This window comes from Chaetura pelagica, unplaced genomic scaffold (assembly GCF_000747805.2).
Source record: "Chaetura pelagica isolate M959 unplaced genomic scaffold, ChaPel_1.0 scaffold189, whole genome shotgun sequence".
Taxonomy (NCBI): domain Eukaryota; kingdom Metazoa; phylum Chordata; class Aves; order Apodiformes; family Apodidae; genus Chaetura; species Chaetura pelagica.
This window is the reverse complement of record NW_009970716.1, coordinates 4052099-4074976: the sequence shown is the minus strand read 5'-3', so window position 1 is coordinate 4074976 and position 22878 is coordinate 4052099. Positions and strand designations below refer to the sequence as shown.

General features: G+C 37.2%; 1 protein-coding gene across 1 annotated transcript; it reads left to right on the top strand.

The window, feature by feature from the left end:
• Positions 1-4036: 4036 nt before the first annotated feature.
• Positions 4037-18912, top strand: PGM2 (phosphoglucomutase 2). The gene is made up of 13 exons (XM_010006126.1): positions 4037-4201; positions 5039-5145; positions 5496-5580; positions 6820-6903; positions 8292-8485; positions 9398-9587; positions 10208-10305; positions 12760-12940; positions 13057-13150; positions 14010-14139; positions 16734-16923; positions 17562-17695; positions 18522-18912. The coding sequence occupies exons 1-13, from the start codon at positions 4115-4117 to the stop codon at positions 18622-18624; spliced, it is 1677 nt and encodes a 558-aa protein (XP_010004428.1). The 5' UTR covers positions 4037-4114; the 3' UTR covers positions 18625-18912.
• The last annotated feature ends 3966 nt before the right edge of the window (positions 18913-22878 follow it).

The window sequence follows — 22878 nt, the reverse complement described above, 5'->3', positions numbered from 1 at the left end:
GGGGGCGAGCCCCGCTTTGGTGCGGGAAAGGCGCTTGTTGGGCGCTTTCCGTCTGTTCCCACAGCCCTGCGGGGGCTGCTTTCCCCCCGCCCCTCCCCCTCGCTGCAAGGGCAGCTATTAGACTTAAGTTATTCAAGGCAAGAATACGTTGCCGTGTTGTCTGTCTCTCAGCGTTAAAAAACTCCAGGTAACTGCGTGTGTTTGATTACTCAGATGCTGTTTCCAAATAGCATGAAATACATGTGGGCTTGCTTCAAAACTGCCGGGAAATGTGGGATCTGTCCTCATTTACTGTGAGCGTCGCCCAATGCCTAGTGGTGACCCTCACTGTTCATAAAATAACTGCTAAATCTTCAGCATTGTCTGCTGTCAGGGGTTTTCTTCCTTTTTTTCTGCTATTACTTATGAGCGCTTTAGGATTGTTATTTCCTTTCCTGTTAGGGTGCTTCCACATTTTAAGACTTACCTTTGCATCTTCAGTTTTGGTCTTGACAGCACTATGCACAGAAGTAAAATCTCAGTACTTCTGTATTCCACAAGTCTTAAGAAATGTCCTGCCATAGTGCTGTTCTGCAAATGTTCACATGAGTTCCTTGCTGCTGCAATTCCCACTGGGGTGCAGGCCCATATGTGGCATGTGGAGTTTGCATTTTTTTCGTCCCTATACATGAACATTTTTTGGCTGTGTTGCAACACGCTGGCCATTGCCCCCCTCAGGTCAGTCACTTCAATGGGCTCAGCACCATGTGCAGCGCTCTCTGGGTTCTGTGCAACCTGCTTTTTTTAAATTATTATTGTTATTATTATTTTTTCCCCATAAGGGGTATTCTGCTGATTTCAAAGTCATCAGTAAAAGCATAGAATAATTCCTTTTTAAGTATTCTTTCCAGGTTCTAAAGGAAATACCTCAAGTTTGTTGTGATTCTTCATTGAAGGTAATTAAACTAGTACTGATCAGTAAGCCAGCTCTGGATTTACTACTGATAATGCTGTGCCAAACCAGCTCTTCTTTTAGAAATGCTGGAGTATCACATCAAATGAGAATTAGCTTTTTTGTTGCCTTTTTTTTTTTTTTTTAATTGATTTTGAGAAAACAGCCTGAATTTTAAAGGGCCTCTTACTTCCAAAACTTCCTTGACTAGTCATATTCTTGTCTTCTGTGTAATGATTTCATTTTCAACTGTTTATTGTTATTATTTTGTGAAACCCTCTGGAAATCTAATGCAGCATCCCTTATAGTATTGTTACGTCTGAAATGTTAGCTCTCAGTTATCAGCTGCATCTTTGACTCAGTAATAATTGACCGGTGTGCAATAACCATTGCTGATTGCTTAAAAAACTGAGGTTTTTTCGTTTCTCAGGCAGCTCTTATATGTTTGTATTGAGCAACAGAAGAATCCAATATAACCCTTGTCCATTTACTCTGATATTAAAAAGTGTTCCTTTTTGATGATGTGTGGAGATAGGTTAATATTTAATGATGATAAGCTGCATGTTTCTTACAAAATAATAGTTTCCAAGAGGAAGGCTGTATGCCTGAAGTCCGTCCTGCTGGTTGAACAGGAAGTTTCTACCTAGATGACAAATGCTGACCTTGTTACCAGGCTACATTCATCACTGTATTCATGACAGTAATATAATATTTTTCATTCTTTCTGTTGTCAGTCATAAAATTACAAGGTGGCTTTTCTTTTTGTTAAAAGTAAAACCTACTTGGTCAGTAGCTGTCCCTCTACTCTGAAGTCTTGTGGGGGACTCCTGCACTGATGAAACCTCTTTGGGGGCCTTTCTTGTAGTGTATATTAAGGTAAATAACTCAAGTGTTAACAGGTAATGTTAAAGCAAATTGCACTGGATATTAACTCTGTATTAAAATTTCTGCCAACTGTACTCACAGAAATTGGTATTCTCATACTGCTATCCAGCTTTGTTGGAGAGTAGAAAAAATGTAACCATAGAGAATCAATGAAAAAAAGGAGCACTTCATCCTTCAGATACAATTGGGTCCATCTTTAGTAGAGAAGCTGTGAGGATTTGGTTTTGGCTTTTTCTTGAGCTTAGAAAAAGTTCAATATTTTTTCCCTTAGCTGTATACAATGGCATCATAACATTCCTAAAATAGAATGGGAACATTCCCCCTAAAATGAGAACAGTCTTGGGCCTGGCTTTTACAAGTACTTTAGAGACTCTGTGTGTGTGTGTGGTGGAAGGGAATGACCCAAACAACTAAATTCATGCAAGTCAAGTTTTCTCTGGCAGATGGTGCAGACTGAAACTACAAGACTTTGGCAGCTACCTGGATCCGTGCAAGCATTTAACCAGATTTGAAAAACTAGAGGATCCCTGATGCAGAAGGTGTTCAGGCTTTAGGTCCAACATACAGGCCTGATACTGCAGCAAAAAGTTCAGGACAGCTTTGGAACAGCCTAAACTCAGAATAGTTATGCTGATCTATATGATTCCATTATAACATAGAATTATATTTATTCTTATAGAATAGATTATAATTATAATTTCAAAATTACGTTGGACATCCTACAGGAAAGCATCAGTTACAACATTCTTGGACTGGTAAATTGGTAATTTGTAGGCTGTAATGAGTGATTCAGGGGTACCTAATTACTTATTGCACCCAGGAAACCTAATCTTAGTATTTTTTTTCTTTAATGAGTCCAGCTTGTTCTACATTACATAGCTTCTTCATTAGCACCAGAGGTTCTTCAGCTTTTTGAGTATTTATTTAAACTGTGGTGTTTGTCCTGCAGCAGCAGGTGCACGGCTCAATGACTAGGGCATCCAGACCCTGGTCTCAGTTTGGTTTCCAGAATGCTTGACCTTTGTATGCAAGCTCTCCCACGTGCCTACTACTGTGCACATTCTGCAGCATTTTTTGGAGTTGCAGAAAATACTTAATTTTTTTTTCTCCAGGATGATATGCCTTCCCTTGCTGTAAGCATACCTATGTCTTCCAAGAAATACTGAAGTCTGTAAGTTTTATGAGGTCATTTGAAAAACTGGAGGTTGACCAGAAATCAAAGCTTACATCCATTTGGAAATTATAACCTTTGCACTCCAGTGTGAAGTGTGTGTAATCACGCGGTGACTAACCTGCAGATTGTGCCGCCCCTCCACAGAACCCTGTTGCCAGGTGACTGGAGTGTGCCATCTGTCCTGTTGGCTCATCAGCTTTTGAGAAATCAAATATTAAACTTCACAAAGCCCATGTTATGAAGATTGAGATGTTGGCATGTACAGAACTTCACTAATTCCTAAGTTTGGAAAGAAAAAAAGAACTTATAACAATAAAGCATTAATATAAGTAATACACCAATAAAATAAGTGAGAACTAGAAACTTCTCCCTGTTTGAAAGTACTCTGATGTGGCCTTTCTGTTGCCACTCTGCACATCCATCTCATTTGAGAATCCAGCTGCAGTTGCTTTCATCCTGAGAGTTGAGCTTATTCTTGCAAGCATTACCTGCAAATATATTGCAATTTGTCATCTTTATCCTCTGACCAGTCTGATTAGTTGTTTGATTTATTTTAACTGTACTTACAGCACTATGGAAGTATCAAGTATTTCTTAATCATTAGCTTAACTTACTTTTATGTATGTTTAGAGCAACTCTTGTGTTGTGATTACAAAAATTGTCTGAACTGTAAAGGTGCTTTTTTTGTTTGTTGTTTTTTTTGTGTGTGTCTTTTTCCTAAATTAATAAAATATTAAAATAGACATCTTGGAAATATTTTCCCTTCCTAAAATGTGATATGTACACTGTTGTGTTTGTTGGTACGTGTGCTCACTTAACAAGGTAAATCTAAAATAAGTAATACTTGAGAGTGTACTGACTTAAAATTAGGAAGACGTAGCAGGGGTTCTGGTATTCTTGAAGTGGTGTGTGGTTTTTTGGTACTAAAATAACCCAGTACAGTGAGTGAGAAAGAGAGTTAAGGTCTGCTAGGAAGCTTAAGTGTATTAAAACAAACAAACAAACCAGCCCTTTTCTAGAATATCAGAATTTTGTCTCTACAGAACCCAAAAACTTTTGCAATAGTGAAGCAACTGGTTGCTGAAGGAAATGCCAGGGAACTGCAGAAATACTTTGGCTCACGGATGGAGTTTGGCACAGCAGGGCTCAGAGCTGCCATGGGAGCTGGGATTTCCCACATGAATGACTTAACTATTATCCAGACAACCCAGGTACTGTGCTGAGCACTGTCACTTAATTGGTTGTACATGTTAATGGAAAACATTTATAACAAGCAAATGGGTATTCTGTGGAAATACAAATGTTTTACTATTCCTCCAGTTTTCAGAAGTCATTAAAATGATAATTAGCTGAGTGCTGACCTCTGAAAGCAGATAAGAGAGAAGCTATTAAACCAGTAAAAGAAGTAATTTTCCATATTTGATTTGCATCTGAATTTACATACAGTTAAGCTCAAGTGGATCAGTTGGTCCTGAACAACTACAAAAAAACCCACAAGCAGCCTGCATTGGGCTAAGCTTTGTGTTGGAGGTAAATGTACCTAAATGCAGAGAAGCTCTATTTATGTATATCGGTCCTAAAATAGATGTACTTCAGGACAGCTTGAACAAAACCCAGACCCTAAAGTTACTGCAGTCTGGAGTGGTGGTGTATCAAGTCCTAAGTATGTGTCATTATTAAGGGTGAGATCCTGTTAAGGAATGGAGAGACTTTGGTTAAAAGGCGGAAATGTTGGCCAGTTGTTCTCATTTGAGACCAAACGTGGCTAAATCTGCAATTCAGACAAACCATATTAACTGTTTCTTTCTGGAGTTGGTTCTAATTTTTTTTAAAGTACTTATGTGCTGTCCAGCTTCGCTACATTGATTTCAATGTTTCTGGTATTTCTTGGTGTTTATTGGTCCTAGACAAACTGAATCCAGATCCAGTTCAGTGAGATGTTACGTGCACTCAGCTTTTCTAAGATGTCAACATCTTAGCAATCATCTTAATGCAATGACAAATTAAAGATTGATTTGGTAATGAAGTGAATTTGCTGTTGCCTTCAGGGATTTTGCAGATACCTTGAGAAGAATTTCAGTGACCTGAAAAAGAGAGGAGTTGTGATTGGTTTTGATGCTCGTGCCCATCTTTCCAGTGGAGGTAGTAGCAAAAGGTACTTTTTAGGTTTTAAGTATTTTGGAGATGTCTTGTGTATTTGTTATAGTTTTATATCTGCTTCAACAGTATTATTCCCTTTCTGTAGAGTGAATCAAGGTGAGTGATTTATAGCATTTTTACATTCTGTTAATGCCAAAGCAGTTCTTAAGACTTGTGCTTTGTCTTTAGGGAATAGGGAGGGAACACATTTAAATTTGGTCTGTATAGTATTTTGGGGGTTATTTATGTTTTTGCGTGGTTTTGTTCTTGGTTTTGTTTCAATTGGGAGTGAGAAGGGGAAAAAAGCTGTGAATACTATGAAACTAATTGGTGAGAGATTTCAAGGTGTCTTTTCTCATTATTTAGGTTTGCAAGACTTGCTGCAAATACCTTCATCAGTCAGGGGGTTCCAGTTTATCTGTTTTCTGACATAACACCAACTCCTTTTGTGGTAGGTTTCTCCTTTATAGACACAAAAATTCTGTCAGATGTAAAAAATGTAATACTTACATTGAGGAAAACTAGACAAAACACTTCTAACTTTTTAAGCTTGTACCTATAGTTAGTCTTATGCTTATTTAGCTATATTTAGTATACAACATTCGCAGCAAGAGAAGGAAAAAGCTTAGTGGAATATCAGTGACAGTGGGATATGTTTCCATTCTTTCCTGCTTTCAGGCAGATTGCTTGTAGAAGAAGTGATTTCTAACATTGATGACAAGTCTGAAACTTAAGAAGTGAAAAGCATACACAAACATTTAGGGGTTTTGTTGTGGTTTGTTTTTTTTGTTTTGGGTTGGTTTAGTTTTGTTGTTGTTGATTGATTGATTTGTTGTTGTTATTTTTAAAAGGAAAGAATTTTTTTCCGGGGTATTGAATGTAAAGTAGCCTTTTTAAATATCAGGTTGTTGGAGTTATGCCGGGAGGGTCGTTGAATGTGTCTGCATTTGCACGCTGGGATCAGTAGGTGTCAGTGCCCTAGAGCGACAACGAGAGGCTCCACCTTTGCCCTAAAAGAAACATTTTTTCCCTGTACCAGTTACTCCAGGGAGTGCTACAAACAAAACATGGTGGGATGAAGACTGTGTAGCATTCTTGTACTGATACAAATTCTGGTAGATTTAGGGTCCAATTCTGCACAGTGCTGCTTAAAGCAGTGTTGCAAGACTTGCAGTTTTTGGCATCTGTTATTAAAAATAGAACCAGGAGTAAACTCAGACTGAACCTCTGGTCACAAATGCTTTATTTTTAATTCACTCCATCTGTCTTGGACTAATTTGTAAGGGCTTTCTCCAAAACGTTTTTCTTTTGACCCTCAATGGAGTAGTTGCTCCATGGGCTGCTCTCAAATGCTACTATAGATAAGACTACTCCAGATGCAATTCTCTACCCTACGCAGACTTCTTGACATTACCTCAACAGACTTGGCACCCTTAAAGACTTTAGGTATCTCAAGTCACTCTGCAGCAGGCAACATGTGCATTAGGTTTCTTTCTATAAAAAACAAAGTTTGTGCCATATCAAGTCTAATGGAGAGAAAACTGTGTAGCTGCTGCTTTAGAGTAAGTCTGCAGGAGTCACACCCTGGCTTTCTTTCCGTTCAGCAGTATGAAAGCATTGCATATGCATGAGAATAAATAATATGTAACATTTTGCACGTTCCACTTCAGTTACCTTTCTCTTGTTACAGCCATATACAGTAACACATCTGAAGCTTTGTGCTGGAATTATGGTAACGGCTTCCCATAATCCAAAACAAGATAATGGCTACAAGGTATTCCTATATGAATCTATTTTCTGTTTTTTTCAAACATTTTTTCCTTGTAGAGACACCAATAGTATTGTGTATGGTTCCTGTCATGTTGTGGACCACATAAATTCAAAGTTTGATTTTTGATTTCTCTTCAAGACTCGTGTATTTAAAGCTAGTAGCACGTTATACTAAAACACAATTAAAATTTTAGCTCTGAAAAGCAGGGAGATAAGTAATATGTGTTGGAACACTTGAAAATATTAACTGGCTTTTTTTCAAAAGCATGAATCACTTCTCCAATTCATGATTTAGAAAGATCTCTTTGCAAATCCAGAGAATTAAAAAAAGATGTTAAACCCAACTAGTTGCTTGTCCAAAACCATTTGAATAAATTCCTTTAACCTCGTGTAGCATATTTTTCTTTTGCCAAGTGACACAATCATCAGCATGACTCTTTTCTATTACAAAAATCTGGTTTCCACTGAAAAAAAACATGGCCGAGCTGCCTGTATGCCAGTCCCATAGCTGGACTAGTTATATACAGACTGTTTCCAAAATCTAAAAACTGAACTTCTTTTGTCTTCTTAATAGAAAAAAAAAAAAAAAAAAGCATTAACAAAGATTATTTATTCCTGTTTCTCCTTCCAGAACTTGTCTGGTATTAAAATTGCTTTAAAAAATACTTTATGTGTTGATCTTGATAGGTTTTTTATATGTTTTACCAATTACTTTTTAAAACAACTTGATGTTTTCTCAATGTTTTGTTATTTGGACTACATGCATCCATGGCCCAGGTGCTTTTAGGTATCTTTCCTTAAACTTGTGGTCTGTAAGCTCTCAGGAGGAGGAAATGTGCAAACAACTGTCAAAAAGACAAACATAAGTACCCCTCTTCCTGGATGTGTAAACAATCAACAAAAAGGAGATGATTACAAGTAGTGAACATCTTGAAACTTAGTTGAATTTGTGATTGCTGTTGAGGCAACACTGCTGCTGTAGGCAGCTGCCAAGTTCTTGTGTCTTTATCCTTAGTTTTTCTTGTGGTAAATTATGTTTTACCTCTGCACAATTTTCTTCTCTTATGAATTCTTCTATATATAATGATTATACCTAAAAATCTGGAAAAAGTATATAAAATATCACATGCAAGTTAGCAATCCCAAGGCTGCCAGGCAGACAGCTGGGTCTTACTTTGTTTTTTATTATGGATTTTGATAGCCTCTGATAAACAGATTTTTTTAATAGAATAAAAATAAGATGTGAGAGGAAACACTGGGAATATGAAAAGGGGTGTACTCTGGATACACTTGAGCCTAATTTACTGTAATACTCTACCAAATGTAGTGCACCTTAGTCAACAAAAAAGAAGTAACAAAGCTATCCTACTTTCTTACCTACTTATTATTTAGGTTTACTGGGAAAATGGTGCTCAGATCATTTCCCCTCATGACAAAGGAATTTCTCAGGCTATTGAGGAGAACCAAGAGCCGTGGCCTCAGGCTTGGGATGACAAACTGATTGACAGCAGTCTGCTACTTCATGATCCATATGCCACTGTCAATAAGGAGTATTTCCAAGACATACAGAAACAGTGCTTTCACAGGTAACTGTTGTTAACTCCTTTAAGAATGCAGAATTTTCCATCTAGTACATCACCATGATGGTTTACACTGATGGAAGTCTGGGTAGCCACCATGCTGCCATGATCCAGTTCTATCTGTGCCTTCTTGTTATCTTCTGTGGCAGTGGCAGCTGTGTGGTGATGTAGTAAACCAGTGTATGAAGCTAGCCTGTCAGAAATCTAACCCAACAAAGCAAGCAAATTGTTTCTGATTATCTCATCTGCCTGTATTAGCATGACCACCCATCAGCCAAATGCCACAGCAAGACTGGGCCTGTCTTGTGCATCTGGCAGTGAGCTAAGGGCCGACACTGATGGCCCAACTTCATGCTGCGGAATCACAGCCTTAAAACGACCTTTTAAAAGAGAAGATGAAGAAGCTGTTAGTTTGGGCTATATGAGAAATTATGCTGCTTTTTCAGAATAGGTGTTAAACGTCTCCTTGCAAGTTTGCATGCCATTACGTGTGTTCTACATTTTCAGTAATGCACTGCATAAAAATGAGTATGCTTAGGTGAAGCATGCTGCCATCAGTTTAGTATGTTCACAGTCTTTGAAGCTGATTTAAATGCCAGAGTCGGAGATGAAGAGTCTTAGTCTTACTAGTCAGTTGTATTTTTTTTTTCCACTTGCCTCCTTTGGGGTGCATAAAGTGTCCCATGTTTCTTATGCCAGTGATTTGTGCATAGCAGGACATTAGCTATTGAGAGAGACTCATATTGCTGAAAAATGAGGCTAAGCCAATTTTCAAGCTGTTACCTTTAAAATCTGACATTCTTTAATTTATAATTTCATAAGTGATACAGAATACTGATCAGATCTGTTTCTAATTGTAGTCAGTTTTGTGCAGAATATTCTTCTATATCCAAGTTTATCGTTAATCTTTTATTTCAGGAATATTAACAAGGAAACAAACCTGAAATTTGTTCATACTTCTGTGCATGGTGTAGGTCATAAATTTGTGCAGTTGGCCTTCAAGGCATTTGACCTTAGCCCTCCTTTTGCTGTCCCGGAGCAGAAGGATCCTGATCCAGAATTTCCCACAGTGAAATATCCAAATCCTGAAGAAGGCAAAGGTGTCCTGGTAAATATTTTTATTTTTTTTTTTTTTTTTTTTTTTTTAATAGCTGCAATGTCTTTCAAATAGTGTTTTCTTCCTGCCAGCAGTCATGGCTATAAATATTGGTTGAAGGACTATTTTGTTTCTGTTTTCACAGCCTGACATTTAGTGAAGAGTTAGCTGAACTTTATAACTTTCTATGAACCAATCTCATAATCACTAGCTATAACTTTAAACTCCTTTCTAACAGAAGGGGCAGCATCTGCACATAGAACAAAGTGTCACAGTTCCTTTTAAAAAAAATAAATAATTAAAAAATCTTCAGTGGGTTTCTACAGTTCACATGTGAAATGCAAGGACTAAATTCTTCTGTTTACAACTTTGGGGGGGGAACAGGGGAAGTCCCCACAGGTGACTAGAATTTCTGCTACAAGAATTTTTGCTATACTTTGTTATTGAAGGATCCTTTTGAATCTAAGTACCATTTGTCTCAGGCTGCAGTTAATTTTTTTGAGAGACACATCATGATTTTTGGATGTTTGGCATTAAATACATTGGGGAAAGTTATTTAAATCCTATAAGGAAAGTGAAAATATTACTTGGGGGTATTAATACTCATCTGGTCTTGCTTGTCACTTTTCCAGACATTGTCTTTTGCTTTGGCTGAAAAAGATGGGGCAAAAATCATTTTAGCAAATGATCCTGATGCTGATCGACTTGCAGTGGCAGAGAAACAAGAGAGGTATGGTAATAAACAAATTTACATTTTTTACTGAAAGGCTAGGCTTATTTGGGGGTTTCTTGCAACCTGTCTTGCCAAGGAAGATAGAGTAGTCACAGTACATGTTTTCAGACTGAAAACACATAGAAATGTGAGAGGACTGTATGAAGCAGACCACAGTGGGGGCAGTATATGAAATAATGCTAAATATTAGATGCTTTACAGAAGCCTGAATAAATACTTGACACTTGCTGTACTTGAGGCATGCAGAGAAGCATGTGAACTGCTGTGATTGTGCTATACTTTTTTAAAGGTAGGTTTTCAGTTAGAAATTTTTCACAGAAGACCGATAAACATTCTTTCCTGCTGTCCTTATTAAACTTTAATATTCAGGAGAACCTTTATAGTTCCCTGACAGTCTCAGGAATAGAGAACCTCTCTGTTCTTTAATGTGAGTTCCTTCTTTCTCAAATACTGTTAGACCAGACATTTCACTGGCCATGAGATGACTGGGGCCTCTCTCGCTCAGTTCACTGCTTCTATGCATAATGTTATATACCTGCATTTCATCTTAAGCTTTGTCAGTGTTTGGTACTTCTCAGTATAGTCATTTGCACTCTGTCCTTTAAGGATCAGCTATACATGCATCATTTATCCTGTCAAAGAACAGGATCACAAAAGGTAGACTTGCTAAAACGGGGGCTTCTTGTACATTTTGCATCTGTATGGAATGTGTAACCTGTAGTTCTAGCCCAATATTGCTATCCCCTTATTTCATGCTCCCTGATATCCTGTACTTCTGCCATTGTTCGCATTTATGTGTTCTGGTTATATTTTATGAATGAAAATAAGTTAAAGTACTGCACTTGGTATCATATGTATAAATAGTGGTGTTTCTCTTTTATCTACCTTGATAAAGCAGAAACTAATCTGAACAGTTAAAAACCATAATTCTTTAATAAAAATAAACTTTAAGGTTTTTGGCTCAGAGAGGAGCAGAACAAAAGTTGCTGATGGGCCAGAAGCAGAACTACTGTGAATCAACTCCCTGTGCGTTAGAGCAGAAGAGGAATATAAAATCATTGCAACAGTCCTTGGTACCCAAGTTGGGTACCTGCTACGTGTCCTCAGTGACTGTGGATATTTGAAACTGAATCAGTTATGCAAATTCCAAAACCTCAATAAAAGGAGACAGTGCAAATATCCATTTTTCTCACCAGATAACCTGTTTTGCTCTTGTAGCAGCTTTAAAGGTGGTGGTATTTTCTTAGGAGTTATGGGTTTGGTTTTCTTTTTTTAAACTCCTTGTCCTCATGGCACTAACTGAGGAAGCTTCTCTCTAGAAGAAGAGTGGGATAACTGACACTCTCCGTTTGGCAGCATTAGCTGGAATATCCTTATTTTGGTATTTTGGGCATGTGCCAGCCTCAGTTGGCAAGTCAGTCTTGACAAAAAAGCATAAAAAGATTCAGTTTTTGCTAGTGACCAAAGGTTAAAACAAGAACACAAAATCACTCAATGTTTTTTGGTCTAAAAACAGCTATCAGAGACTCAGAAAGGGTTTTAGTTTATTGTATCTATCACCACTGAGAGTATAGTGACTTCATTCTGCCACCTCCTTGCTAATTGTTTAGCCAGTCTTAGTTGTCTCCTAACTTTTGATCCTGCGTCCTCCTCTCAAACCTCTGCTGTAGTTGTTCATACACTAATCAAACATTAATATATATATAAGCTTCTACAGTATCTGTACTTCTTCTTTGACAGAAACTCCTGCTAGAGCACACTTTCTCAGCGCTCTTACACTAAGTTGTCGCTGTGCATTGCTTTATGCCTCTTGGCATCAATAAATGCAGGAGACTGAGTCTGCTTCTCTTTCACAACAGGTACTGTTCTGTAGGTCTTGATTTTTGTCACTTTGGCAGTGTCTTTGTGCCCTTTTGTGACTGGGAATTTTTGTGCAATTTTGACATCTGTCTCTTTCCTTCGATTTTTCTTGTTTCAACAATTCAATGTTAATGTTTTTTTACAAGTTTGAGATTTTTCCCAATCTTCCTCAATGGCCAATTGATGTATTTGTAATTAAATAAAAAGTGTTTGTCACTGAGTCAACTAAAAATACTCATCACTTGAGAACTGGATTTTCAGTGTCTGTGCTTGTCTTAATCACTGATTTTATAATTTGTCCACTGAATATTTTAGTTTTACTTACAATACACTGCAAATATCACTGTTTCATCTTTGGATAAAATCAAAAGCTGGTACGTATAATGGAGGAGAAAGGTAACCAGAATTTTTTTGGGGAGGAATCTTTCTGTTTGTTCATAATGAACACACAATATCTTGTTACTGTTACTTGGAATTCAGACACGGTGGTTTAATTTGGTAGTATTCGCATATGGAAGAAGCAGTGGCTTATTTTTTTCCCCAGTATTATCCTTTGAGTTCATATACTTTCTATTATTTTTTTCCATCCAGTGGTGAATGGAAAGTGTTTTCTGGAAATGAGCTGGGAGCTCTTTTAGGCTGGTGGATCTTCACTTGTTGGAAAAATCACAATAGGGATACTCGTGCCATTAAAGATGTGTACATGTTATCCAGTACAGTTTCTTCCAAAATCCTGAGAGCGATTGCACTCAAGGAAGGTTTTCACTTTGAGGTAATGTGTTGTTACATGTTGTTCCATATTCACTTATTTGCTTACCTGCAGAGTGTCATATTTTTGTAAAACATTGCTTTTATTTTTAATGCCTTTTTTCCTTCTGACTGCTGTAGGAAACACTGACAGGTTTCAAGTGGATGGGCAATCGTGCCAAGCAGCTCATGGACCAGGGAAAAGCTGTTCTTTTTGCATTTGAGGAGGCTATAGGTAAGAAACAGAATATTATGTTCCAGTTTCCTGTAAAACTGTGAAAGTAGGACTATTGCAAAAAATGGCAATGTAAAGGTGCCCTCAACACAATTATTTCCAGTAAGTAATCAATATAATCCATTTGGATTATTAGGTTTAATCCTTTGTATCTCTGCTTAGCACAAAGTATGATGATGTGAGCTAGATATATGTATCTTCAGTAGCATGTCTATGTAGACTTAGACTGCAAATGCTGCACAACCTATTTAAAAAAAAAAACAAACACGCTTTTCAGACTTCAAGTTGATATGTTACTCTGACAGATTAAAGCTTATTTTAAATGTGAGTAAAATAAATAAAGAACTCTGCCAGATTATACTTGTAAGTTTGAAAGCTATGAATAAAAGCTATAAATTTATGAGAAGGAAATTGTAAAGCTGTAATACTACTTCTTGAGTATCTCAGAACCTGAAAACCAGAGAAAATGTGACCAATTTGATGTATAATTATCAGTGTTACTGCATGCTACCATGTAAGGGTAATCCCATTTGAGACAAAGGGCTATGCCTGCATTGTTCCTGCAGTGTGGCATTTCTCTTTCATGAGACCTCAAAAAATACTTAGTAGCATCTGGCACAGATACAATACAAATCTATCTCTGTCTTGAAATTCCATTACATACCTTGCTTATCAAATTTAACACTGATTAGAAAATAAATTTTTTCCACTTTTAGTTTTAAATGTCTGTATTATGGTCATGTGCATTTCTCCTTTAAAATATGTCGATTTGATTAACTTCTCTCCCTCTCCCCATTTTATCTTATTTCCTCATTAAAATACATCAAATATATATGTTTTGTTTTTTTTATTTATTTAGGGTATATGTGCTGTCCTGCTGTTCTGGACAAAGATGGTGTCAGTGCTGCTGTTATAACTGCAGAGATGGCTAGCTTTCTGGCAAGCAGGAATTTGTCTCTGTCTCAGCAACTGAAAGCTGTCTATGATGAGTGAGTTCAATTATAAATGTTTAATTTTCAGTTTTTCTCAATTCCACATACCAGGGTTAACAGGAACTCAATAGCAACCTATAGTATGTGAAGAAATAAAAATTGTGTTATTGTAATATTAACATAATTCTGTGTTAGTAGTAATCTAGAAAGCACTCCTGCCTCGTGGGCCTGAATTAATTTATGACTTAGTTTTTTGTCAAGGTATTTGAAAACCAATAATATTACCATACTAATTCCCTATTAGTAAATGAGATTTTTGAAGTATTTTTGTTCACTTGTTGTATTTTGAAGTATTTTTGTTCACTTGGAAGGTTTTCTCCCTTTTGGGAAGTTCTGCTCTTGGGTCCTTTTACAGAGGATTGGCCTGGTTTTCAATCAGCAGCATTGCTGTGTTGCAGAGATCACAGTGCCTCTTGCTGCTCAGAAGTGCCAGACACACAAACACATTGATGGCAGAACGAGCCTAAGGAGCTCTCGTGTATTTATTCTACTCGTAGAAGCCTGCTTGCTTCTTCTGCTTTGCTTGCAGGGCTACTTGTGATTAAATTAAATCTATTTAGCTCTAAAATTAGGCTTTTTATTATATTGTTCTGTCTTTTTTGATGGATAGTATATGTTGGTTGGTTGTTCATTCTCTTTCGGCTCCTGAATACAGAGATTGGATCTGATTATGCAGAAATGCCGCGACTGATGGTAACTATTGGCTGTATACAGCTGGGTCTAATTCTGAGAACTTTCATATGAGGCACTACTTCTCTTTTGGTCTTGTTTAATGTGTTCAAAGACCTACAGAAATCAATAGCAAAAATGGCTATTGGAGCAGGGAGTGTTGTTTGTTGTTGTTTGTTGGGGTTTTTTTGGGGGGGGGCATGTGTTGAGTTGTTTGTTTTAAAGGAGGGAACGGTACAGGCTGGCTGGTACTCTCCACCTCTTCATGTCTCAGACACTGACAAAGGAGTGGTGGAGCCTGCAGAAACTCATAGAAAAGCCTTGGTGCTGCTTGTTCTCCAGTCCTCAGATCTCTCATGTGTATGCAGCACTAGCCATGTCTGTTTCATCCACTGTTGAAGAAGAAATCAGGTGGCAGTGACTTGCTAAAACACTGCATAAATAAATTGAGGGATTTATCAGCTATTGGACATGGCAAAAACTTGGGTGGGTTCAAGAAACAGTAGCGTAAATGGGAGGAAGAGGAGTACATGCCTAGAGCTACAAATATAGCATCTGACATAAGGATACTAATAATACTAATAATTATATTAGTAGCTGGAAGTGCGTAGTCAAAGAATTACCCTTCTCTGGGTCATGCTTTATTTTTCTGATACTCATTCAGTAAACACCTGCTTCTGGCTGCCCTCAGAAACAGAATACCCAACTGAATGGAATTGTCCACAGTGCCACTGTGCACATAGCCACTGAACAGGACTCTACGAGTCAGAGCTTATTTAGTGTAAAAGCAGTCTGTAGATGCACCTCAAAAATGTTACCATATATAGTCACTCTTTGTGGAAAAGCTACAGATTCAGGAAGGATACAAACCTGCTTTATTAAATTGATGCTTGATAACTAGAACTGGAGAGGGGTGTCTTGTTTTGGTTTGGGGAGTCATTTTGTGTTTATGGTTTTTTTCTTTGCCTGCCTCTGGCTAGCATAGAGTTGCAGTTTTCTACTCCTTACTACTTTGTAATTAATCAGATTTGTCTTGTGAGTTGCTGTTGAAGCAGAAGAAATTCTACTCTGTATTCTGGAGGGATAGGAGGGGGATCCATTCTCCAAGAAGTAAAGGCAGATCAGGAAAATGACACAGTCCTAGCAGGCTTATCAGTTCTATCAAATATAGGATAGGTTCAACTGTTGACCTTTGTATAAATATGACCCTATTTAAGAAACTTTCCAGGTTTCTAACATGAATATCCCAGTACTAACAAAAGATTCTGCCCTTCAAGTTTTCCCTGGCATCAAGGATACTCATCAAAGTGTTACTTTAGTAAGAGCTCATTTAAACAACCAGTCCAGGCTTGTATAGTTTTCAACAATATGCTTTGAATATGGTTTGAAGAGTTCTTGTTAGCAGGTGATTTGTCTTTGATGCAGATTCTGCATCATATTACCTGGCAGCAAACAGATAAGGTAAAGAGATGATGTTCAGAACAGTTTGGTTTAGTAGAAATACTTTAATGGAAAAGCAGCTTCTGAAGTGTGATGGGGAAAAAAACAGTCTGGAATTTGTTTAACTCAGAAAAGGTCAGCTGGAATCCAGTCAAAGAAGCTATTTAGATGTAGTCTGTTCTCATTCTGTGGTGGTTAGATCTCTTCAAGGCAATAATGACTTTTTTTTTTCCCCTTTGATTTAGCAGTAAACTTTCTCATTTTGAATCATGAAAAGTTGTCTGTACATAGGTTTCCTTGAAACATGTAAAATAGAAAAATTAAGCAGTTGAGGCCTTTTTAAAATTGGAAGAGGGTGAACTGATGCTACAGTTGGGTGACCATGAGTATATATTCTTGCTTTATAGAAGGTTGTATAATGTGGATAGTGTACAACTCAAATAACATTGTTTCTTCAATTCATTAACATTGTGTCTTCACAGATATGGCTTCCATATTACCAAAGCTTCGTATTTCATCTGTCATGATCCTAAAGTTATTCAACAGCTTTTTGACAACCTTAGAAATTTTGATGGAAAAAACACATACCCAAAATCTTGTGGAAGATTTAAAGTTTCTGGAATAAGGGATCTAACTACTGGGTATGACAGCAGCCAGCCAGATAAAAAGGCTGTAAGTATCTATTTAAAATTTTATATTAATCATATCTGTATTTACACTTACATAATTTTTTTAAATGAAGAAACACTGTAAGCATAATGTTACATCCCGAGACTTAAAAGAAGTCAGATTGGGCATGATTATTTTGCCTTGTTAGGAGGAAATGAAGACTGGGGAAGGGCAGGAGGGCTGGGTTTTTTTGTTTGGTTTTGTGGTGTTTTTTCTCTCCAAGATGACAGTCTGTAAAGGCAGGTAGGAGGATCTTGTTGTCTTGCTGTGGCAATCTTGAATTATCTTGTTTTATGTGTAAGTTAAACTGCCTACTGAGATGGGGCTTTGCGTTCTTTAGTTTTCCACAATTCGTCTTTCTTCTCCCGTGAAATGCCATCACAGAGCAATTTCTATTTGTACTAAAAATGTTGACTAGACTTGCAATGAGCTGCCTAGCAGTAATTTACTGCTGTCACATTCTGGATTGAGGGTAAGGTTGCCATTTGTCTGTTGTGGTTCCAAGGCCATGGTGATGAAGAAAACAGAGCAAAATTTAATTTTAGCTGATCTTTAGGACATCAAGTCATATAGGTTTTGTCTTTAATTCATTATATATAGATACTTTCTAGGCTTCTAAAAAATTGTTCTGCTATTTCTAGATACTTCCCACTAGTAAAAGTAGCCAAATGATAACGTTCACTTTTGCTAATGGAGGAGTGGCCACAATGAGAACCAGTGGGACAGAACCAAAGATCAAATACTATTCTGAACTTTGTGCTCCTCCTGGAAACAGGTATTGTAACTTTCAGCAATAAATGCTGTGTAATAGAGGCTGTGTGGCTTTTTGGAATTGTTTTGGTGGGGAAGGGGCTCTCCATGATCAAATATTACTACTTCAATCATTGTTTTAGCAAAAGTATTTGCATAAAGCTTTGACTCTTTGTTTCAATTTTTAATTGAAAAATGTGTTGATACATTCTTCTTGTCACTGAAATTCTTTTGAACTTGGTTTCACATTCACTAAAAACAACATCAAGAAAAATATTCTGTCTTAAGTGACAGCCGGTATATTCACTTCTATTTTACATACATAGTTGCTTTAAACATATGTAACTATATATAAAGTGTTCTAATACATTTTAAACACTTGTATGTTTAGTAATTATATCTTTCACTGATAAGTCTTGGAAATCATATGGTCTCACAGATAAGCAATTTTAAACTTATGTAATAAAAATAATATTAATAAATGTAAATATAATATAAAGTAATTTTACAGATGAAAATTCATCTGAAAATACTATCACTAGTATAAAATTTATATTTCTAATTACATCCATTTAGTAATAGAAGATCTTCTGAACTCAAACTGATTATTCTATTCTAGATTATATTGTGGGTTTAGGTTTCTCCATAGTCTTAAGTGCCTTCATGCACATCAGCTGGAAGTGAACATCAGTGCAATACCATAAGAAATCAAGTGTATATACTTTTAGCTTTAGTAGAAAATGTTTGTCTAAACCAACGTAACACTTAAAAATTCCTCAGACTGTAAATATGCTTTTTAGCTTCTCCACTTTGACACTGTGTTCTGTATTTGTGTGGATTTTCTTTCTCAGTGATGTTGAACAGCTGAAGAAGGAACTAGATGAATTGGTCAACGCTCTTGAAAAACACTTCTTTCAACCAGAAAAAAATAATCTTCAACGAAAGACTGAGTAAAATAGCAAAAATTACTACCTTAATTGGTTTTTTCAGCATTAGAATTACATTATTTAAGAAGTAAGGATTTTTAGGACCAAACATCTGAGAGCTCAGACTAAAAAGACTTCTGCTTTTATTAAGTTACTCTGGGTACTCTTGGATCTAGTATCTTACTTTGGAAGGAAAGTACCTCTACCCTTAAAGGACCAAAAGACCCCAATCAGTTGAAATAAAAGCTCTGTGTACTAAAAGTTAACTGCAAATATATTTCAATCAAAACTCATTTTAATTAAATATTATAAGTAATATCCTGATTCCTGGAATGCAGCCTGTTTTGTGGGGAGTTTTATTTGTTTTGTGTGTGTGATCTGGTAAAACTATGCAACTTTATCTAGGTTTAGATTTGCAAAGCAAAAGTTCTTCTGTTAAGCACTGAAAGCCTGTGGTGAGATTTGATAAACTTGGGGCAAACGCTTCAGAAATAATGATCTTTCTTGGGGATTTTGCCCCAAATAAATCAGAAAGTCTCAGTGAATTTGCTGGAGAGCTATTTGATTTGGGATTATTACATAATATTCCATCTTAGAGATACTACATGTGTGAAGCGGCCTTTTAATACCATGAACTTGTTAAGGTAATGTATCTACATACAGTACTTGTTTCCTCATTGAACTAAGCATAATTAGTTGGATGTGTCTGTCATACGGTATGCTACCATGACTTGTCTAATTTAGAGCAGAAGTTTCCATCTTATTGCACGCTGTTGTTTGCAGTTGCACAGGCCAAGGTGGTTATTTGGAGGTTACCAGTTGACTTTAGTACAAGGCTTTCTGCATTTTCAGTACTTGTTTTAGGTATCAATGTAGCTCAAACAGCCCCAGTGTTTTGTGGGTAAAGAAACCTCTTTCTCAGAATTACTTTTGGTGTTCCATGGAGAATGATGACTTGCCAGACCAAGCATAGGTCAAATTTAGTAAATTATTCATAAAGGACAAACTTGCCCTTCCATCCTCAATAAATAGTAGCTTACCTTTTTAGCTGAGATGGTAAGCAAAGAGCACTAGATACCTGCTTTTACCTTTCAGACTTATTATCATAGGACACAAGGAAAGGAGCAGTCCCTGCGTTCTTTGGCTGTCATACCAGCTTTTCTTGCCAGTACAGAGTCAAGGGCAGCATCCGAATCACTCATACTGAGGTCCATCTGTGTGGTATAGAAAAGTAACTTTAAAGTAATAAGAAGAGTACTGAGGAAACCGAGTACACTGTTAACCAGATCCTAGTCTTTTAAAGTAGAGGGAGACCTCATTGCAGCCTTTCAGTATATAAAAGGAGCTTATCAGAAAGACACTTTTTACCATGGTGTGTAATGACAAGTGGTAACAGTTTTAAACTGAAAGAGGGTAGATTTAGGTTGGATATAAGGAAGGAATCTTTTATGATGAGGGTGGTGAGACACTGGATCAGGTTGCCTAGAAAAGCTGTGGCCCCCTCCCTCCTAGCATTCAAGATCAGGTTGAATGGGGCTTGGAGCAACCTGATCTAGTGAAAGATGTCACTGCCTATGGAAGTGAGGTTGGACTAGATTATTTTTAAAAGGTCCCTTTGAATCCAAACCATTCCATGATTCTTTTTATTTTCATTTGTACCATGGGAGGTCTCTCATTTCTTTTGTTACAGAATGTAGTAAAGGATGCTTTAGTGAATTCATGGGGAAGGTCTGAAGGCAGTAGAGTTACAGGTCTTGATTTTTTTAAAAAAATTGCTTTCTGTGTTTATCTGCACATCTCCACAGGCTAGAGAGGCATGTTTATTTTACATCTGCCTCTACATGCCATGCCTGGATCTGGATTTTGCTAATGATTTGTCTCTCTTGGAAAGTCATGTGTGTTCAGCCTTGGCCAGAGTCTGTCAAGTTGCTTCACTCTTGAGGGATGTAAAGAAGATCCAGATGGCCTGGCCTATCCCTCAGCTTCCTGTGACAGGCTGGGTTTCTGTTGAGCTGTTGCCATTATCTGTGGATCATCTACATGCATTAATTACTACTTTCATCCTCCCTGGAAATCTCCTAGGGACATAATCTCTCCTAGGAGCAGGCAGTTCCTGGTAGTTTCAGACTGGATGGGTGGCTGCCTGGCTGGTTCTGCTAACATGCTGATACTAGGGCCATCATGATGTTGCTGCCTCTATTGTTGCTGTCTTCACTATTCTCCTTGTTTACACCCTTGGAGGGAGCCTTCTCATCCTTTTCTCATATTCCACTTAACTGATCCCTCAAACTGGTTACCTCTACCAGGTAACTGGTACAGCAAGACTGTGATTTATTATCATCAGGCCTCTGAGAACCCTTTATTTTAGGTTATAAAGAAGGTTTTATGGAGCAGGTGAATATGGCATAAGGCAAAACACAAAGGCCTTTTAGCCATCCCACAAAGGACTATGAGAGATTGCATGCAGTACACTGAATGGATGCACCTGGACAACTCTGCAACTGTCTTAGAAGTCTGGCAATGGGACCCACAATGATCTGACATATACTGAGACATCCTTAAGATGGCTTTAGAGCATGCTCAGAAACAATAGAGACATGGTTAAGATGACGACCCAGTCTGTATCACCCTGTCTTCTTAGTAGTTGTTCCATTCCCTGCTCTGTTGCAAAGAGTTCACAACTTTGGGTGGAGGGAACAGAAAAACACCACAGTGGTTTATCAAGCTGATTGACTAATTAAGACAAACTACAGAATTACAAGATGAAACTTGTGGTTGCTAGAGTCTTTACTAACCTTGGCTTGCATCAGAGAAAGAGGATCTAGAACTGAAACAAGGACAGCAGTAGTATTGCAAATTGTAGAGTAGTTAGTATTGGGAGTTGAAATGGAGGCTCAGCTACTACTTCTTCACAGCTGGTCTAATTCCTCTAAAAAGTGTTGTGCAAGATAATGAAGCAGATTTAGAGATTATTAGTCCCAGTACTGAGACTAAAATAAATTAAGAAAAAAAAAGACTACAAATGTAATTTTTGAGCAACTGGCCTTGAACTGGGAGCACAGGACCTAATATTTTATCCAGAAATGGCAATTCTCATGACTAGAATTAAATAATATTTGCAGCCTAGACTGAATCCAAGTGTAAGGGAATCCCTGGCTATTCCTACAGAAAGACACATCCCAAAGTTACCAAAACCATGTGAGATGAACCTGTTTTTTATAACACATAAGTACTCATAATTCCAATGAATGCTGTAAACTTTTAATCCTACAGGGAATCATCCCTATGGGGCCCCTGTGGAAATGCCTCTAGTCTGTGGAGAAATTAATATAGTACTAAAAACTCTGCCAAAAATAAAAGCATAGTAATGCTCTAAGACTAGTCTGATGGACTTCACTTGAAGGTTATTAGCTTTTTTACTAGTCACAATTTAAATCCAGCCCTGAATTTTTAATTTATTTTTTTTTTCAGTAAACCTTATGAAACAGTTTGGAAAGAAGTAAATACATTTCATTTTCCTTACAGGCTGTGAACTTAGTCCACAGCATATAGTGAAAAATGCAAATACTGTACTTGAGCTGCAGAACGATTTATTTGAGACTTATCATATAATAAATTATTTTAATATTGTACAAGTATGTGTTTAAATCTGTAACTATCCTACGAAGTTTCTATAAATGAAGTTTCCTGTTTACTATTACTTTTCAAAGTTTTAGTAGTTGTGGGGTTTATTTTGACACAGTAACAAGAAGCAAACCTGATCTCCTTGTTTAACAGTCACTGGTAATAGCAACTCTAATATTAATTACATTAAATTAACATTTGTCAGCTAAGCACCAGTATAAGTCTTCACTAGATTAGGGACTTCTAGGATTCCATGACTGGGGGCACCTAGATGCCATATGTAAGTAAAATCTAAAAAGTAATTGTAAATAAAAATAACTACCAACAAAACTGTTCTCTGCCCATAAATACAGAAGTAATCAAAAGTAATTAAACTGAGCTGCATTGCTTTCCTTCACAATATTTATTTGCACTATGTAAGCACACAGATTCATCAAGGATAGTAGTTCTGCTCAGCTTCCAATTGGAAGCCTACATTTGTCTTTTGTAGCAATTGCCAGGTACCTGAAATGAGGTCATGCACCATCAGAACACTGTGCATAATGGGGATGAGCCTATTGAACTGTCCAATCATATCCCAACACCCACCTAAATAAAATGTAATATAAATGATAGCACAGCAACAGCAGCTTCCAAACAAAAGGAAAAGCTTAAAATA